Below are 18,274 nucleotides of genomic sequence, written 5' to 3'. Positions count from 1 at the left end.
AGTTTCTCATAATTACAACTAAAAAAAATGCAAATCCTTGCTTACATGCCTGTGTACTTGTGTATTCCTATAGGACACGTTACCTAGAACTTACTCCCATGGCAAGCTGTAGCCCCGGAGAGTCTGGGCGCGTTTTCAAGAGGGACCCTAATCCATACTGGACTTGCCTTTAGATGTACGTTTCATCCTTCTGAGACTGGTACTTTCTACTAACTCTGGTAATCTACTCATTTTACCTTTTGTGACAGTACCCTTCCCATAGTTTAGCCCAAGAAGGCTTTGAAAGTTCACTACCAACCCAGATACTGAATCAGCTAGAAAAAGCATTTTCACACAGATGAGAAATGAAGGCAGAGGAAGAAGAAGAGAAAGACACAGACAGCACAGTACAACACAAGGCAGACCCCCGCCCCCCTGTCAGCAGAGTGTTTATCAGCATCCCGGGGAGGCAGGCTTTCTGCACAGGCCTGCACATGAGCCCGAAGCTCACAGTACCCTTATGTTCTCCAGTCCTGGGAGGAAACTTTCTGCTCTTGAAAGATTTAGAAGCAGATAAAATGTGAAACTTTGAAAATTTCAAAAATGAATGCAATGTCACAATATCATGACAGAGACCACAGGGTTACTGGCCAATGGCTTTTCCCCCTTACTTTTCCTGGCTCCACTCCTAAGATCTAATGTACATTCTGGTTAGTTGGAAAGATGTAGAGAACCTTAATAATAAAGAGAAGACCTGGTTAAAAATCAAAAATTTACAGGAAAGGTGTAACAATTAAACTAGAGAAGCTACTCGGCTCTGTACACAGAATATGAGACTCAAGCAGAAAAACCTGGTTCCCGTCCTCACTGTGCCACCGATGAACAACAGGAGCTGGACCAGTCACTTAGCTCCACTGACCCTTACCTGGAGGAGAGACAATGACACCGGCCATCATCGACCTGACACTGATCGGTTGAGTTTCAAGTGACATAATGCCAATACGGACATTGAGATATATGGAGAGAAACATGACTGTTAGCAGTCGTAAGACTACTAGCCATAAGTCACAAAAGGGAGGGATTAAGAAAGGTGTGGCTCAATGAAAATCAATCAGCGCTCATGGAAAGAACTCAAAAAAGTTGCCACAAAAAACAGAAAGTGCGACACGGGATACAAACCATACTTCTACAACACTTGTTGCTCCAGGTTTGCTGAAAGAGTCACTGTAAGCAACTACCACACACATGCACACACACAGCCCTGCGGCATCTACACACACACACACACACACACACACACACACACACACCCCTGAGGCATCCTCCTCAGGACAGATCAATTCAGGAACATAACGCATAACACAATCTAAAACAGGGGTCCCCGACCTCTGGGATCTAATGCCTGATGATCTGAGGGGAAGCTGATGTAATAATAATAGAAATAGTGAAGTGAAGTGAAAGTCACTCAGTCGTGTCCGACTCTTTGCAACCCCACAGACTGTACAGTCCATGGGATTCTCCGGGCCAGAATACTGGAGTGGGTAGCCTATTCCTTCTCCAGGGGATCTTCCCGACCCAGGAATTGAACCGGTGTCTCCTGCACTGCAGGCGGATTCTTTACCAACTGAAGTAGAGGGCATAATAAATGTAACATGCTTGAATTATACCAAAACCATTCCCCTCCTCCCCTGTTCAGGGAGAAATTGTTTTCCACAAAACTGGTCCCTGGTGCCAAAAATGTTAGGGACCACTGATCTACAAGACATGCTTCTTAAATGATCTGTGCAGACTGAAGAAGCAACTTCGGAAGCCAGATGGAAAGACTCTGACATGACCTAAACTCAGTAAAGACAAAGCCCAGCACAAGACTTCCTTTCCAAAGCAGTCTTGGTAGGGTACAGAGCAGAGATCCTCAGGCCCGAGGGAAAGTGTGTGTCTGCTTAAGGAGGACGGGGTTGGGGTGGGAGGGATCCAGATCTGATGGCAGAGCAGACAACCAGGGTCGCTTTCTCCACCTCAGGCATTCTTGGCAAGAAGCAAATCCTTGTAGTATGTGAACTTTTTCCAACCTACAATGGTCTGCAGGGGAGGAAGTCATGCCCAGGCCTGGAGGCGGCTTCTAAGATTTTACTTCTAATAAAAGTAAAAATTTCCCTCGGGAAAATGAATTCATTAATCCAACTAATATCTGTCGAGTATCCTTTATTTTCCATATTCACAAAAACTATGTCACAATAGGGGAGTCGAGGGCATTTACCTTCAGAGAAGATGAACCTGGTCAGGGCTCCCGGGAGCGTCTTCCTGAGTAAATGATGTTACAAGACCTTAAGGATAGGGAGGGTTAGCAGGGTGAAGGCTCTGGGGTAACAGCACAGGCAAAGGTCCTGAGGTGAGAGAATGCAAAACAATTCTAAGAGTCGTAAGGAAGGTCTGTTTAAAGAACGAGGAAAGAGTGGAGAAATGGAGCATGATGAGATTTGCTAGACTCATTCAATTTCTTAGCCAAATAGAAATGACACTTAATAATATTCAACTGGAAGACACTGGACAAATGTCTTAGGTGAGAGGTATAAGGAAAACAGTACAAAACTTCGAATCACTCTCAGGGACCTTCAGGTATGCAATGCAGAATAAGAGGGCTGACTGAGGTGAGCATTAGGCTGCTATTATGCTCAAACCAGAGGTTTTTAATGCATATGGGGATCTTAAGGTAAATGCATTAAATCATTTTAAAATCCCATAGGTAATAAAATACTCTAGAATTGGCAAAAGGTTTAATGAAAAAAAAAAACTTCTAGGCATGAAGTCATTGCTCCCATGATGTGAAACTTCCAAGCCAAGAAATAGGATTATTATGACAAAAAGAATAACTCTGTCCATTTAGAGCTGCTTTCTCTCCCCAGAAATCTATGTGAGATAATAATTTATTGTTACTTAATCATCAGCAGAAAATAAGACATGGAAACATTTTTTAAAAGCAGCAAAACATTTTTCTATTTTAGGATATTCTCCAAGAATTTGGTCTTTCCCTAACATAGGTAACAAAAAGGTAAAAAGATCCATGCCGAGGGTAGCCTCTGAAGCAGTGGAGCATGGGACATTGCCAGCCCCTTCGGGTGGAAGCCAATGCACTCTGCCCTCCTGGGAATGAAAGCCAAGTAACCTTGACACTGACCCTGAAGTAGACCCTCCCACCTGGCTCTCCCGGTCACAAAACAGTTTTCTTCTGTTTCCGGGAAGGCTGCCAGTTAGAGTCTGCCTCTGAGACCCCTAGCTAGATGGTTTTCCTGATGACAAAGAACAAAGGAAGGTGCAGAGAGGTTTTGTTTTTTGTTTTTTCCCCCCAATTTTTGCCTGAAAAAGCACGTAAAGGATGGAAAAATTATCTGGACTCACCAAGGTAATCTTGCAAAGCTTTCTTGTACATTTTTCATTGTACATTTTGGTACTGAGTAGGGATTAGAACCCTGGGAGGGAAGGTAAAAGAGAACTTAAGAGAGACCAGGGAAACAAATGCAGACAAAGATAGAGTCAGGGCTAACTAAGCACCTGAAGTCAGCACAGGGCGGAAAAGCCAGTGAGGGGCCATGGGGCAGTCAAAGCAGAGAAAAAGCTCCAGGGCAAGGAGGAGGAAGAAAAAGCCTGTGACAGGAAGGACACACAGAGTAAACATGGATGGGAAAGGGCCAAGAGTAGGAGGAGATGAGCTCAAAACCAATAACTCAAAATCAAGTGTTTACACACCTGTCTTTCGTTCCCAAACTACACGTACAGGCCCTGGCATCTGAAGGCAAATCTGCAGAAACTGCAGAGAACTGCTGTGCAGAGACTGACCCCTATAGCACCAAACCCTCCTCAGCACGTCACTGACTGCACTCCATTAGACAAAACGAAGACGTCTCCTAAATGCCTATATTTCGTGAGCAGTGTGCATGTTTACCAGTGCTGCTAAACACTCTCTCCAGAAGTCAGACTGACCCACTGGCTGGTTAGACTAACCTAACCTTTTTATGCCTCAGCTTCCTCATCTGTAAAGTAGATGTAATAACAGATCCCTCCTCACAGAGGTGGTGCGAGACTTACAAGAGATAATACATATGAAGGACTCAGAACAGTCCCTAGGGAAGAGTGAATGCTCAAAAACATGAGCTATTTTTATTATTTTAAAAAAGAATTGCCGTCTGTAAGATCAAGGACTAAAGGCTAAAGGAGCTGCACAGAATCACTGGGTTCTAGCTGAGAAGTTGTTTTCTTCAGGGGTGTGAGTTAACGATTCTGACAGTGCTATACACATACAGTGGAACTGAATAAGTAAACGGAAAGAGGGTAGAAGCCAGCTTTCTCACTGCTGGAGAGGAAACTTACAAATAAGCCAGGGGAGGAGGCTAGAATGGTCCATGTGGTAAGGATTAGAGCTGAAGACATCAGGAAGAATTCATGTTTAACCTCATATATTGAAGGTTATACGTAAAGATACATACAGACATATATAGTCACATAATTAATATACACCTATATTTCCTAGCCACGTCAGCTGAGAGGGCTGCACCCCAGGAGCAATGAGTACACCTCAGACCCAGAGTTGGTTTCCGGTGTCATGCTCCAATAAAAAATAAAACAGGTCTCCTTGAAGAAACGGCTGATTCTAAGACTGGGATGGGAAATATATAAGCTGAGTCTAGCACATCTTACAAGATGGGCTCAGACAAACACAATACTAGGGGTGTGTGAAAGCGACACAGGAGTCAAACAGAAGCGCTCCCAATGATCAAAGCTGAAACAATCTGAGCAACAAAATACACAAAGTAGCACTGTGTTGTATCCCACAGTATAAATGAATATCCACAAGTCTATGCTGGTGTACACAAAAGAGTGAATGAATCAATAAAGTGAAAGTGGCTCAACTGTGCCCAACTCTTTGCAACCCCATAGACTATGGAGAAGTGGAATTCTCCAGGCAAGAATACTGGAGTGGGTTGCCATGCCCTCCTCCAGGGATCTTCCCAACCCAGAGATCGAACTCAGGTCTCTCACATTGCAGGCAGATTCTTTACCAGCTGAGCCACCAGGGAAGCCCAAGAATACTGGAGTAGGTAGTTTATCCCTTCTCCAGCAGATCTTCCCAACCCAGGAATCAAACTAGGGTTTCTTGCATTGCAGGTGGATTCTTTACCAGCTGAGCTACCAGAGAAGTTCAAATTAATAAATGGAGGAGACAAATCTCCCATGCAGAAGTTTTCCAAATAAGGTGGGTAAATACCTCACCCTAAATAGGAAAAGGAATATGTCAAGGCTGTATATTGTCACCCTGCTTATTTAACTTATATGCAGAGTACATCATGAGAAATGCTGGACTGGAAGAAACACAAGCTGGAATCAAGACTGCCGGGAGAAATATCAATAACCTCAGATATGCAGATGACATCACCCTTATGGCAGAAAGTGAAGAGGAACTAAAAAGCCTCTTGATGTAAGTGAAAGAGGAGAGTGAAAAGTTGGCTTAACGCTCAACATTCAGAAAACGAAGATCATGGCATCCGGTCCCATCACTTCATGGGAAATAGATGGGTAAACAGTGGAAAGTGTCAGACTTTATTTTGGGGGCGCTCCAAAATCACTGCAGATGGAGGCTGGAGCCATGAAATTAGAAGACACTTACTCCTTGGAAGAAAAGTTATGACCAACCTCGATAGCATATTCAAAAGCAGAGACATTACTTTGCTGACTAAGGTCCGTCTAGTCAAGGCTATGGTTTTTCCTGTGGTCATATATGGATGTGAGAGCCGGACTGTGAAGAAAGCTGAGCGCCAAAGAATTGATGCTTTTGAACTGTGGTGTTGGAGAAGACTCTTGACAGTCCCTTGGACTGCAAGGAGATCCAGCCAGTCCATTCTGAAGGAGATCAACCCTGGGATTTCTTTGGAAGGAATGATGCTGAAGCTGAAACTCCAGTACTTTGGCCACCTCATGTGAAGAGTTGACTCATTGGAAAAGACTCTGATGCTGGGAGGGATTGGGGGCAGGAGGAGAAGGGGACGACAGAGGATGAGATGGCTGGATGGCATCACTGACTCGATGGATGTGAATCTGAGTGAACTCCGGGAGTTGGTAATGGACAGGGAGGCCTGGTGTGCTACGATTCATGGGGTCGCAAAGAGTCGGACACAACTGAGCAACTGAACTGAACTGAAAAGAGGGGAGCAAAACAAAAAGATTGTGCATAATGACTTCTTTCCAACCAACACAGAATGGAAAGAAGAGAGAAGAAAAAGACATTTGAGGTTAAAGCATCTGCCTGCAATGCGGGAGACCTGGGTTCAGAAGATCCCCTGGAGAAGGAAATGGCAACCCACTCCAGTATTCTTGCCTGGAGAATCCCATGGACAGAGGAGCCTGGCGGGCTATAGTCCATGGGGTTGCAAAGAGTTGGACACGACTGAGCGACTTCACTTTCTCTTTTCACCTGAAAAATAACTACTTCATCCAGATAAGCAAGAACAACATCAACCATTATAAATCACGCTGATAGTAGGTAATGAGAATGGTATTTTATCTCTGTGGTATTTCTCTTAAAACCTCATAAATTCAGTCTAACTATGAGGGAAAATGTCGACTTAATTACAAGAAAAATTCTAATAAAGAGGTGCTATGTGTGTGCATGCTCCGTTGTGTTCAACTCTTTGTGACCCCATGGACTGTAACCCACTGGGTTCCTCCATCTATGGGATTTCCCAGGCATTAATGCTGGATTGTGGTGCCATTCCCTTCTCCAGGGGATCTTCACAACCCAGGGACAGAACCTGCATCTCTTGTGTCTCTTGCATTGGCAGGCAGATTCTTTACCACAGGTACCACCCAGGAAGCACAATAAAGGGGTATCCTAAAATATACCTGACCAGTACTCCTCAAATCTATCAAGGTCAGCAAAAACAAGAAAAGTCAAAAGTGGTCACAGTTGATAGGAACCCAGGGAGATATTCCAATTGCAGGTAATGTGGTGTCCTGGATGGTCTTGGAAGAGAATAGGGCCATTAGGTAAAAAGAAAGAGAAGGAACTGTGACTAGACTATGAACTTTCATTACCAATGTACTGGTTCAATGTTTATAATAAATGTGTACACTCATGTAAGAAGTTAATAACGAGGGGAACTGTGAGGAAGGTATATGGGAACTCTGTATTATCAGCTCAATTTCATATAAAATCTAAAACTGTTTAAAACTTATTTAAAATGTCCGAAGGGGCAGGGGTGGTGGGGAGCGGAGATGAACAAGAGGGTCCAACCTAAGTACTTAGGAGAAATAGTCTCATTCATATCACAGGGAAAGAAGTAGGGGCCACACAGTATGGAGGTTAAGGCCTGGGTTAAACCCCTGTCTCACTCATTTATTGTATGACCCTGGACATGTTCCTTAGTCTGTGTCTCCGACTCCTCGTCTGTAAAACAGGAACAACACATGGAGCTACTGGGAGGATACTGAAAGGATAGAGAGTACTTAACACAGGAACTATTCCTATGAAGCAGCCAATGAATTCTGGCCATTATTATTAGAAAGAGATACAGCCGCTCCCCAAAAATTATTTTTCAGGGACCTCAGTAACTCATTATTCTCTGATTCCTCACAGTCTGAGACCGGAGTTCTTATGCTATAAATAGGCCTCTAATGAAAAACCTTGCTGAGGCCTTCCACACTTTTCACCATTAGAATGGAGTTTCCGTTGGGGATGACAGATGCTACGAGGCACCGAGAACAGGAAACAGGCACTCAGATTGAGTCCTTCTTCTTTCCTCACATCCTGCAAATCATCTCCTTCCCCAGGAAACAAGCCTAACTTCCACATTTCTAACAGCTGTTTGGGGCCCTTGCTCAGGGTGTTCACTGAATAATAAAGCCAAGCCAAACGAGGAAATAATCCCAAATTGTACAATCTCGGAACGCTCACAAACGCATTTGTCCCAGTGGTGATGCTACACCCTAGCTCCCATGCACTTCTGTCCATAGCCCTTTTACTGTGACACAGACAAATGTAACACGTGGGAGGCGGAGGGCGGGTCAGGATTCACATGCACCGCAGATTCCAACGCTCTTTTAGAAACAGCAGCCCCGACAGCAAAACGGTGAGACACCCGGGTCCTGGACCTCAGCTGGATCTGGGATCAAATAACGGATGTGTCATTGACTAGCTGCTTGATCTTAATCGAAGTGCCTCACTGTTTTGAAACCTCAGTTCACATACCTATAAAATCAGGACAATATCTCACAGCAGGTCTGTGATAGTATAAGAAAATACAAAACACGGATGGCTTTGCACTAAAGTAAGCACACCTCAAACTGTGGCCAGTGGCAGTGGCCAGGCGGCGACAGTGGTGTCATCACTTCCATCCCCTCCGAGCCTGCAGGGTGACGAAGTGACGGAGTCCGGCTGTGATGTCTGTTTACCTTCCTCTGACATGTAGAGAACCTCAGGCGTTTTCTCAGGCAGCCAAGTTTTCTTCTTTCTGAATCAGTGATGATCAATGTTGTTTCATTCCTCCACTGTCAGAAAAGCATTAATAACTTCTGCTTGGGAGCCTACACTCTTCCCTTAAACACACAGTTTTGAGTCAGGATTTCAGTGACTTCTAAAACTATCATTTCTATTTTTCTTAGTCCAGGGTGGATGTTTTAAAGATAATATTGGGCTCTTTTATCTGATGTACTGCACCTCCAGTTCTTCTTTGGTTTTACTTTTAAAAAATATTAATTTCCCATTATAGTCTTTAATTCTTCCAAGATTAGAGTTTTAAATCTTATTTTTGCTCTGTTCTTTACCCCTCTTCCTTTGCCTCATTTTTGTTACAATTACTCAGACTGATTTCAATTGCCCTGTTAGGTTAGTTGAATTTGATGGAATGTTGATTGCAAACTCAATGGGAAGATTTTGTAACACTTTTCACTATAAAGTTTCCCAGACAGTAAAAGAATCACAGCCGTCTTCCTTGAACTCATCTCTTTTCTTTCATTTCCAATATCTTAGATTGCTACTATTTATATGTAACTAAAATCTTTACCAGTAACTAAAATCTAGTGTGACTATTTACAACTTCTGGGAAACAATCACATGAATGACAATCATATCTGAACGTGTGGAAACCAAAGTAGAATGATTTCAACCATTTAAACCACTGCTGTGGTACAGAGTTTTAGGAAACAAAACATGGCATTCCAAGAGGGAAGTGATGAGAGTCAATTAAAGAAAACAAAACAGAAACTATTTCAACATTAATTACATTAGTCATTTCAAAAAGGAATTAAAAAAGTAAGACTCCTGAAGAGAGAGTTTTAAAACCTCTTTAAATAAAGTTACGCATGTGTATGTATGATATTCTAATCTCAAATACATTTTGGAAAATGAAGATTCATGGTGTCAAGGCTCTATATGGTTAATATTACTTTTGCATAATCTCACTTCTGAATTCAATGACTATAATAAATCTGCACTAAGGAAAGCTTCCTTTTTCCATCTGGTTCAGATTTTATATATTATTCTAAAGAGATAACATTTCATCATGAAAAATGTCAGCAGGAAGGAGAATGAATATAGGCAGACGTGTTTTCTTCTGTCACAGGAAGTGAGTTTCCCGTTTCCCAAACAGTGGCAAGTTTAGGGATTATAGAAATAAACATAGTATGACTTCTTATTTATATCATTCTAGTACTAACATCAGAAATCCCCATGTGCAAAGATTCTAGCATCTAAAAGCCTCGGAAGTTGAATTCCTTGCAACTGAAGGAATTCTCATTTTAGCCAGATAACTTAGAAGGTTCTGATATTACACGAAGCCTAAACGGGGCATAATCAGGATTAGGAGTCACAGCACATTCAGATACTTTTTGAAATTCATGAAGAACACTAGCCATTTGTGGTCCAAGACACCAGACACCAATCTTTCATCTTGACTGTTTCATCTGTATTTCCACATTTTGCCTTCTTTTAAGTTCTTTCATCCTTTGAAAGGTTGATTAGATCCATCCATATTCAGAAATACAGGAAAGACTGTTATCTTGGGATTTGGGAACCTGTATCAAATGTAAGCCTTGCTCTATGCTTTACATTAAAAACTGGAAAACCAAACAATAGTTGAGCATTTTCCTTCTCATATTTAAGCCCAGTAGTGATTCCCCTCCTCCACCCCCACCCCTCACCCTTGGACTGCAAAACTGAAGGCATCTGTCCTAAAACAGGATGTTTACTTCTTAGAGTGTCACTGAATTCCTGCCGTCTGTTTCCCACCTGAAATCACAAGAACACAGATTCACAGCAAAGGAAAACAATGGGCATTTTGCTGCTCCTTGCCTGACCCCACAACACAATGCTTTAGCCCATCTCTTTATGCGTGATCATAGCAAGCGGTTCTGATGTCATGATTAATAACAAGCATATCCAAGAACCTGTCTATTTTTTCTTTCCTATTTTTATCAAAACAAGTTACATAGTCTTTCCAACAGAAATAAGCAGTCAAGGGCACCTCTCAATCAATATAATATCTGGATCATATCTCTGTTTCTGATGCTCATTTTCATTTTTTAAATTAATTTATTTTAATTGGAGGTTAATTACAATATTGTGGTGGTTTTTGCCATACATTGACATGAATCAGCCATGGGTGTACACGTGTCCCCCATCCTGAACCCCCCTCCCACCTCCCTCCCCATCCCATCCCTCACGGTTGTCCCAGTACACCAGCCTTGAGTGCCCTGCTTCATGCATTGAATCTGGACTGGAGCTCATTTTCATTTTTAAGAAGATGAGAAGAAAACTAGAAAAATTTTATCCTGGGCTTCCCTGGTGACTCAGGTGGTAAAGAATTTGCCTGCAATGCAGGAGACCTGGATTTGATCCCTGGGTTGGGAAGATCCTGGAGGAGGAAATGGCAACCCACTCCAGTATTCTTGCCTGGGAAATCCTATGGACAGAGGAGCCTGGAGGAGTTGGGGTGGGGGTTCTAGGCAACATTAAATTTGAAAGAATCTCAGAGTACTCATTTTTCAGGTAAAGAGACTAAAACTGAGAGAGGTGAAATGAATAGGTCAAATGGGTGGCAGGTGAGAGTGACGGATGGGGACTTGAATCTGAGTCGTCCAGTCTCGTTCCCTAGGGCCTGTCACCTTCCGTGAGGCTGACCTCCTCAACACTGGATTCACCCAATTATAAGAAGAGACATGAGGGACTTCCCCGGTGGTCCAGTAATCAAGACTGTGTACTTTCAACACAAGCAGCATGGGTTTGATCCCTCATCAGGGAACTAAGATCCCATATGCCATGTGACCAAAATAAAAATTAAAAATAGCATAGATTTATTACTGCATACTTTAAAAAAAAAAAAGAAGGGACATGAATAAGTAAATTTCCAGACAAGTGTGGTATTATTTATATATATATTTAGATATCCATAAATAAAGACAGTTTTCACTTGAGGACTACAGCCTCCTTGCTGTGCAGCAGGGTCTCTTATCTAGGCAATACTGATATTTAGGGTCGGGTAATTCTTTGCTGTAGAGGGGAGGGGGGCTGTCCTGTGCATGGCAGCATGTTTTGCTATAGTCCTGGCCTTTGCCCACTAGAGGCCAGAGCATCTCCCCACCAAGCTGAGACAACCCAAAATTTTCCAGATATTGCCAAATGTCCTCTGGGGGCAAAACTCCCTCACTGAGAACTGCCATACAGCTGTATCTCCCGCACATCAATCAGCCACTGGGACATCTTCAGTCACTGCTACAAGTCAGCTGCCGCAGCTCTGACATAATCAAGGAACTTTCCATGTGTTACAAGTGGAATTGAGAAGCTGCTTCTCTGAATTCGTCCCAGAAAGACAAAGCAGGGAGCTTATCGAGTTATAGAAATGATCAGATGGTTAGCATGTGAAAAACAGAACAAAAAGATAATGCTGAAGTGAGACGAAAAATAATGAAAGGAGAAGTGGTGGACGGGCGGGGGCGGCAGGGGGTAGGGAGCAATAAGAAAGACAGAAGAAAGGGAAATGGAGAGAAGAAAGAGGTCAGCAGAGAGAAGGGATTTTCACATTCCGGTATTTGCAGGACAGAGCGACCCATTATATGAAAAAGTGGCGTATTTTCGTCAGGCATACTTTTTTTTTAAAGGCAACTCAATCTGAGGAAGAGGGTCAAGAACTTTCTACCAATTCACTGTGAGGCTTTAGGAAAAGACCATTGTCCCCGATGATGGACCCCTCAGGGAAGCTCTCTGTGAAAGCTCTTTATGTTAAAGCCTCATATGCTTAAAACTGTAAAGCCCTTTAAAACAGCTTATCCTGGAGTCTCACCCACTTACTGTTCCTGGTATACAATGAATCCAAATGAAGGAAGTTTATAATAGGCCTTTAAAAGCCTAAGCATGACTCTTCACATCCAGGGTACAAATCAATTTTCTTTAACTGCTACTTCCCAGAAACCTATTTCATCTCAAAACACCCCCTGGGAAACAGAAAAGCTCTGGATATTTGTCATATTGTTACTCTCCTCAGAGTGTTCAGGTGGCTAGTTAAATGGTAGCTCTAGACATGACGCGATTCCAAAATACATAGATAACAACATGCTTATTTCTGAATCTGGTCACAGGTCAAGGTTACATCTGATAAGCTAGCCACTCAATTTGTACAGTATCTCTTCTTTCACTTATGTCAAAGCACTCATTATAAAAACATTCCTTTTTAAAAAATATTTCCATAGGTTTTCATGGTCAACCAAAATTAACAGGAACAAAACCCCTCTAATCCTGTGATCCTCAAACTTTCATAAAAGACACAGAAATCACTTGAGGATCTTGTTAGAATAGATTTTAATCTAGATCTGGGGCGAGGCCTGAGATTCCGCATTCCTAACAAGTTCTCAGGCGATGCTGATATGGCTGGTCCATGGACCACACTTTGAGTAAGAAGGATGTTAAGTCTCACGTGGGACTAACCATTGAATCTAATAAGAGTCTGCCATGCATATCAGTAAACAGGGAAATATGTGTGGATGAGAAGCGGAGAGCACGTGGTCACGAAGGATTTAGGGCTAGGCAGCGGCTTTTGGACTGGGCACAACAATGACACAAGAGTGCTCGCTTCGGCAGCACATACACTAAAATTGGAATAATACAGAGATTAGCATGGCCCCTGCCAAGGACGACACGCAAATCCGTGAAGCGTCCTATATTTCTGACGGGATATACGTGTACCTACGGCTGATTCATGTTGAGGTTTCACAGGAAACAACAAAACTCTGTAAAGCAATTATCCTTCAATAAAAACTTAATTAATTAAAAAAAAAAAAGAAATACAAGAGAAAAAAAAAAAAGAAAAGAAAATTGTGAGCCTAATCCGTCCCCTCAACTTACCTATCTGATTATGCTGCTTCCCTCCTGCAAAAACTTTAGGGCTGACTGCCCACTTAACCAGGGCAAGTCCAAACTCTCTAGTGAGGAGTTCAACCCTTTCATGATAGCTTCAGTTCAACTACCCTCACCCAACATGTACACAGTGAAGCAGCCACCCCAATTCTGTGTTGCTCCCACAAATGTCATGTATACAACACTGCCCTGATTTGGTCCCACTGCCCCCTCTTCCTAAACGGCTCTACCATCCAAATCTTCACCCCTCCTTCAAAGCCTGCTTCAGACGTCATCTCTTCAGGCTTCTTTGGTGGTCCAGTGGTTAAGAATCCGCCTTGCAAGGCAAGGGACACTGGTTCAATCCCTGGTCCGGGAAGATCTCCCCAGCTGTGGGGCAACTAAGCCCATGCGCCCCAACTGCTGAGCCCACGCTCTAGAGCCCATGGTCCTAACAAGAGAAGCCGCCACAGTAAGAAGTCCATGTGCCTCGACTAGAGAGGAGCCTGCACTCACTATAACACCTGCGCGCAGCAACAAAGACCCAGCACAGCCAAAAATAAACATTAAAAAAAAAAAAGTCACCTCTTCCAAGAAGCATCCCCAAGCCTTCTAGGAATAAGGTATTAGTTCTACTCACCCATCCTGCACTAGGCATTCAAACACCTACACTGGTGTGTTTGGTTTTCTGGAAGGTTATGGCCCAACCAATAAAATTAAGAAACTACCTGAAACCTAACTCAAGGGTTAAAAGAATACTCAGTTTTCTCATCTTTCCATCCCTGGCTCATAGAGAAAGGAGTCCATCATCCAACCCTCTGAAGAATTAAAAATTCCATCGGATTACCTCCCTGGTCTTTTGATCCTAAAATGAAACCATAAGTGATTTCAGCACCCTGGCGTATAGCCACCTACTCAAGAATCCTGGTGGCTCAGCTGGTAAAGAATCTGCCTGCAATGCGGGAGACCTGGGTTCGATCCCTGGGTTGGGAGGATCCCCTGGAGGAGGGCATGGCAACCCATTCCAGTATTCTCGCCTGGAGAATCCCCATGGACAGAGGGGCCTGGTGGGCTAGAGTCCATGGGGTCACAAAGAGTCAGACACAACTGAGCGACTAAGCACAACAATAACAACTCAAGAACCTTATTCCTTCAGCAGCCGGTAGCCCTGCATCATGGATTTTTCTTCAGTGGCTGCCGGATCATTCTCATCAGCAAAAACTCTCTTTGTAAACAAACATACAACAAAAAGACCATGCCTTGCCCTCTTCCTCCACCCCATTTTTCTGTTCCCCTTTACAACAAAACTCCCAACGGGAGTTAGTAGACTTGCCCTCCCCACTTCCTCCCCTTCTATCCTGTCTTGACCCACATCTCCGTTCACCAAAACGGCGCTTCTCAAGGGTGCCAAAGACTAAAGTGGGGCAGAAGCAGGAGTCACTTCCAACCCCTCTCACTTGATGTCTGGGCAGCATTAGACACGGTTGGTCACTCTCCCTCTGAAACCCCTTTTGTACTTATCTTCTGGAACACAGCTTCTTTCTTCTCCATGCCCACACCTGTTCCTTTCCAGTCTCTTCTGCTGGACCCTCCACTTTCCTAACTGGAAGGAACCAAGGCTCAGTCTTTGAACTTTTCCCCTCTCTATCTACCCTTCATCTCCACAAGGTCATATCTGGCCCCATAGCTTTAAATGCCATGTATAAACTAAGGATATGCCCAAATGTCTACCAGTCCAGACTTCTCCTTGGAAACTAGACTCACCCAATTACCCCAAAATCAACACATCTACAATGAAATTATTGACACAAGCTCCCCTCCAAGCCAGCTCTTCCCGCCAGACTTTCTTGTCTCATGAACCTGGGGCTCAGGTCTATCAGGCCTCACACACAACCTGTGGAGGGGTCTGTGCCTCCTCTGTCTCACATGCCGTATCCACCGCATCTGCACATCCTGTCAGCAACACCTTCGAGAGCTCTGCAGAGGCGGTTACTACTACCCGTTGTCACTCCTACGACAAGGATGACTGCTGCTATTACTCTAGCCTGCGCTGCCATCACCCCTTGCCTGAACCCATCAAAGGGTCCTACCCAGGCTCCTCGCTGCCACTCTTGCCCTGTCCCCAGTGGCATGGTCTATTTTCCACACAGAGCCAGATTAGGTCTTTTAAATATAAGGCAGGCCACAGCACTATTCTCCTAAAACCTTATAAGTCTTTCTTATATTCCTTAGAATAAAATTCAACATGCTTCCCCAGGCCCTCGAGTCCATATGTGATGAGGAGCCCCGCGACCCTCCGGATCTCCTGCCACAGCACTTGCCACTTCCTTCTCGCAGCGGCAGCCTCGTCCACCTCTCTACTTTTTCTTGAACACGGTTCCGGCCACAGGGCCTCTTCCATAGTTTCCCTTTCTGGACACTCACAAGGCCCCGCCTGCACCATATTCAGGTTTCTGCTCCAACGTGTCTGGATCAGACAAGAAAGCCCTTTTCTGCCACCCTATATGACTCAGCCTCCATTGGAATCTAGCCCTCTTGCCCTACTTCATTCATTTTTGTGTGGATTCTCTGTCTCTTTCTCTACTAAAACATAACCTTCGTAAGAGCTGGGACTTACTTATTTTGTTATAGCTGCATCCCTTAGCACAGGGCCTGGCAAACAGTGGGTGATCAATACATTTTTACTGGATGAATAAATGAATATCATTTTAGATGGTCAAAAAATAATTCTATGACTTTATGCATTATGGAAAAAAACCATGAAAACATTCCAAAGGAATTTTAAAACTCTACTAAATTACAGTCTTTTAAGATTATAAGTCCTGACAGAGAGCTTGTAATGCAGAGGGGAGACACACTCACTTCCTGATCACCGTCTTGGACTCTGATGAACTTTGACCTCCATCTTCTTCACAGTTTGGGCTTGTCAGGTTCCCATACCTTTTTAGATAAAAACAAACACACAAATATGTAAACAAAAAACACAGTTCCTGGTGCTGGAAAGCAATTCTATTCCATCTCAACTACAAGATAACAGTGACACTTTTCAAGAGTATTTAAGGAAAGTAACATTTGTGAAATAGCATCCAAAAATGATACTGTATTTTTTATATTTATTTAATGTGTATATATACATACAAATATATATGTGTATATATATATTTTCCATATATATATGCAGAATTTATAACTGCATGCATATATACACACACATATATTTACACCAACAGAAAAGTGATTTAATGATGAATCACACTACTTAAAACTTTCTCTTACTACTCAACATTTCTTTGAATATTTTAGATGAACTTGGGCTTTTCCTCTTAGCAGGAGAATCAGTCATTGCATGAGGCACAGATCGGAGATTCCTCCTGAGTTCTGGAGCATCAACCCCTCACCTCTGCCCCTGTGTATCCACTGAAGGAACATGTGGCTTTGCTTGCTCAGCTTTCATGCCTGCACCACATGTGGGCACAAGCTGATCACTCCATGCTCTGCTTATGAGTCTGGTCTCCTTGAGGATAAGTTCTTTTGAAGAAGCATTATGGGAATGACTCTGAACCCTCAGGTTAGGCTTAGATAGAGACAAGGACTGCAGAACAGAATCCTCATGTCTCAACAACCACGAGAGAAGCAGTGTGTACACTGAGGTTGGTCTAGGCTTCCCCAGCCACTGGGGGAGGGGGACACAGGGGGCACAAAGCAACCAGTGCTTAAACTTTGAAATCTCTCTCATTACAGACTCAAAGCTTGCTCAATAATCTGTCAATCCCTAGTCACACTGTTAGGTGTCCTTCCAGCTCCATAGGTAATGCAAGTCTATTTCATATGGAAATATCATGTTTCATTTGGCTCAGAATATACATTTAGTAAATTCACTTCAAATTCTTAAGGAGTAGCCTATGTTATTCACTTAGAACACCTAGACTATTTCTGCAGTTTCTCTTCCCATCAGGGGAGCATTCAGAGATTCCTTGGAGTTTCACAAGCTGGCCATCTGTCCCAAAGTTTTGGTAACAGAAATTCTATAACTGGCAGGGTTTACATTTTTAAAGAGCACATTTTTGTCTTCTACTAATGGGATTAAGGGCCCCAGGACCCTTATGGTTCCTTGTTCTGAGGATTTACAAGTCCTTTAAAACATAAAAGCGCGCCATCTGGTTTGACCGAATGCCAGTCCATCTGGTCTCCCCGTCGCCCTATCTCGGGAGGTTCCAGTGTACACCCTTAGGCTTCAGCCTCCCCCCGCCTCCCTTCCACCTGCTCCTTTCTCGAGCTCATCAGCCTTATGGACTTCTTGGCCTCCCAAAGATATTTTCCACTGGCCTCCACCCTCCCTGTTCCTCTTCATTCTGCACCTGCTATTTAGAGGCTTCCAGGGCTACCCCTTGCTTTCCCAGAGATAAGAACCAGGCACATTAAGACTAATGCAGGCCCCCCGTGAGCAAGGCAGGGCTGGGGAAGGTTTCTAGTAAATAAACAGAGCAGGATTTCTTGGCTCTCTCTCTTTGGCCACCATCATAGTGAACCCTGTCCTCATGTTCCCTCACAAGAGACTCTGGTTTATTTAAGTAGGAAAGATGAGACGCGTGCAGTGAAATGGGGGGGGGGCCCACTGTGCCACGCCACCCCTCTGACCAGAGTGAGCCATCAACTCTTGCCCGCCAGCCCCCAGTGACTAAATGGGGGATTTTGTTTTCGTCACATTCTGTGTTCCTTCGTTAATTCTCTTTCTGGTTATCCTGGAAACACTGCACCAACTAGAAGCTCTGAGAGATAGAAATAAAAGGGGAGAAAGGACTTTACAAGGGAAAGATACACATTCTCTAGCTCCTGATATTCTTTCCAGAAATGATGTTTATATTAAAAATCCCCTGACCTTCCTATGCCATGTCTTTATTTAAGCGTCTCATATTCAGCTGC

At 43.5% G+C, this 18,274-nt stretch overlaps 1 protein-coding gene across 2 annotated transcripts in view; it reads right to left on the bottom strand.

Annotated features, from left to right (window-relative positions):
• Positions 1–18,274, bottom strand: part of RGL1 (ral guanine nucleotide dissociation stimulator like 1) — a 171,307-nt gene that overhangs the window by 55,227 nt on the left and 97,806 nt on the right. For both annotated transcript variants that reach the window (XM_018060704.1, XM_013970370.2), the window contains exon 4: positions 16,214–16,291. In XM_018060704.1, coding sequence (XP_017916193.1) covers positions 16,214–16,291 — 78 coding nt within the window. The remainder of the gene's footprint in view (positions 1–16,213; positions 16,292–18,274) is intronic.

This window comes from Capra hircus, chromosome 16 (assembly GCF_001704415.2).
Source record: "Capra hircus breed San Clemente chromosome 16, ASM170441v1, whole genome shotgun sequence".
NCBI lineage: Eukaryota > Metazoa > Chordata > Mammalia > Artiodactyla > Bovidae > Capra > Capra hircus.
This window is presented reverse-complemented; position numbering and strand designations above follow the sequence as displayed.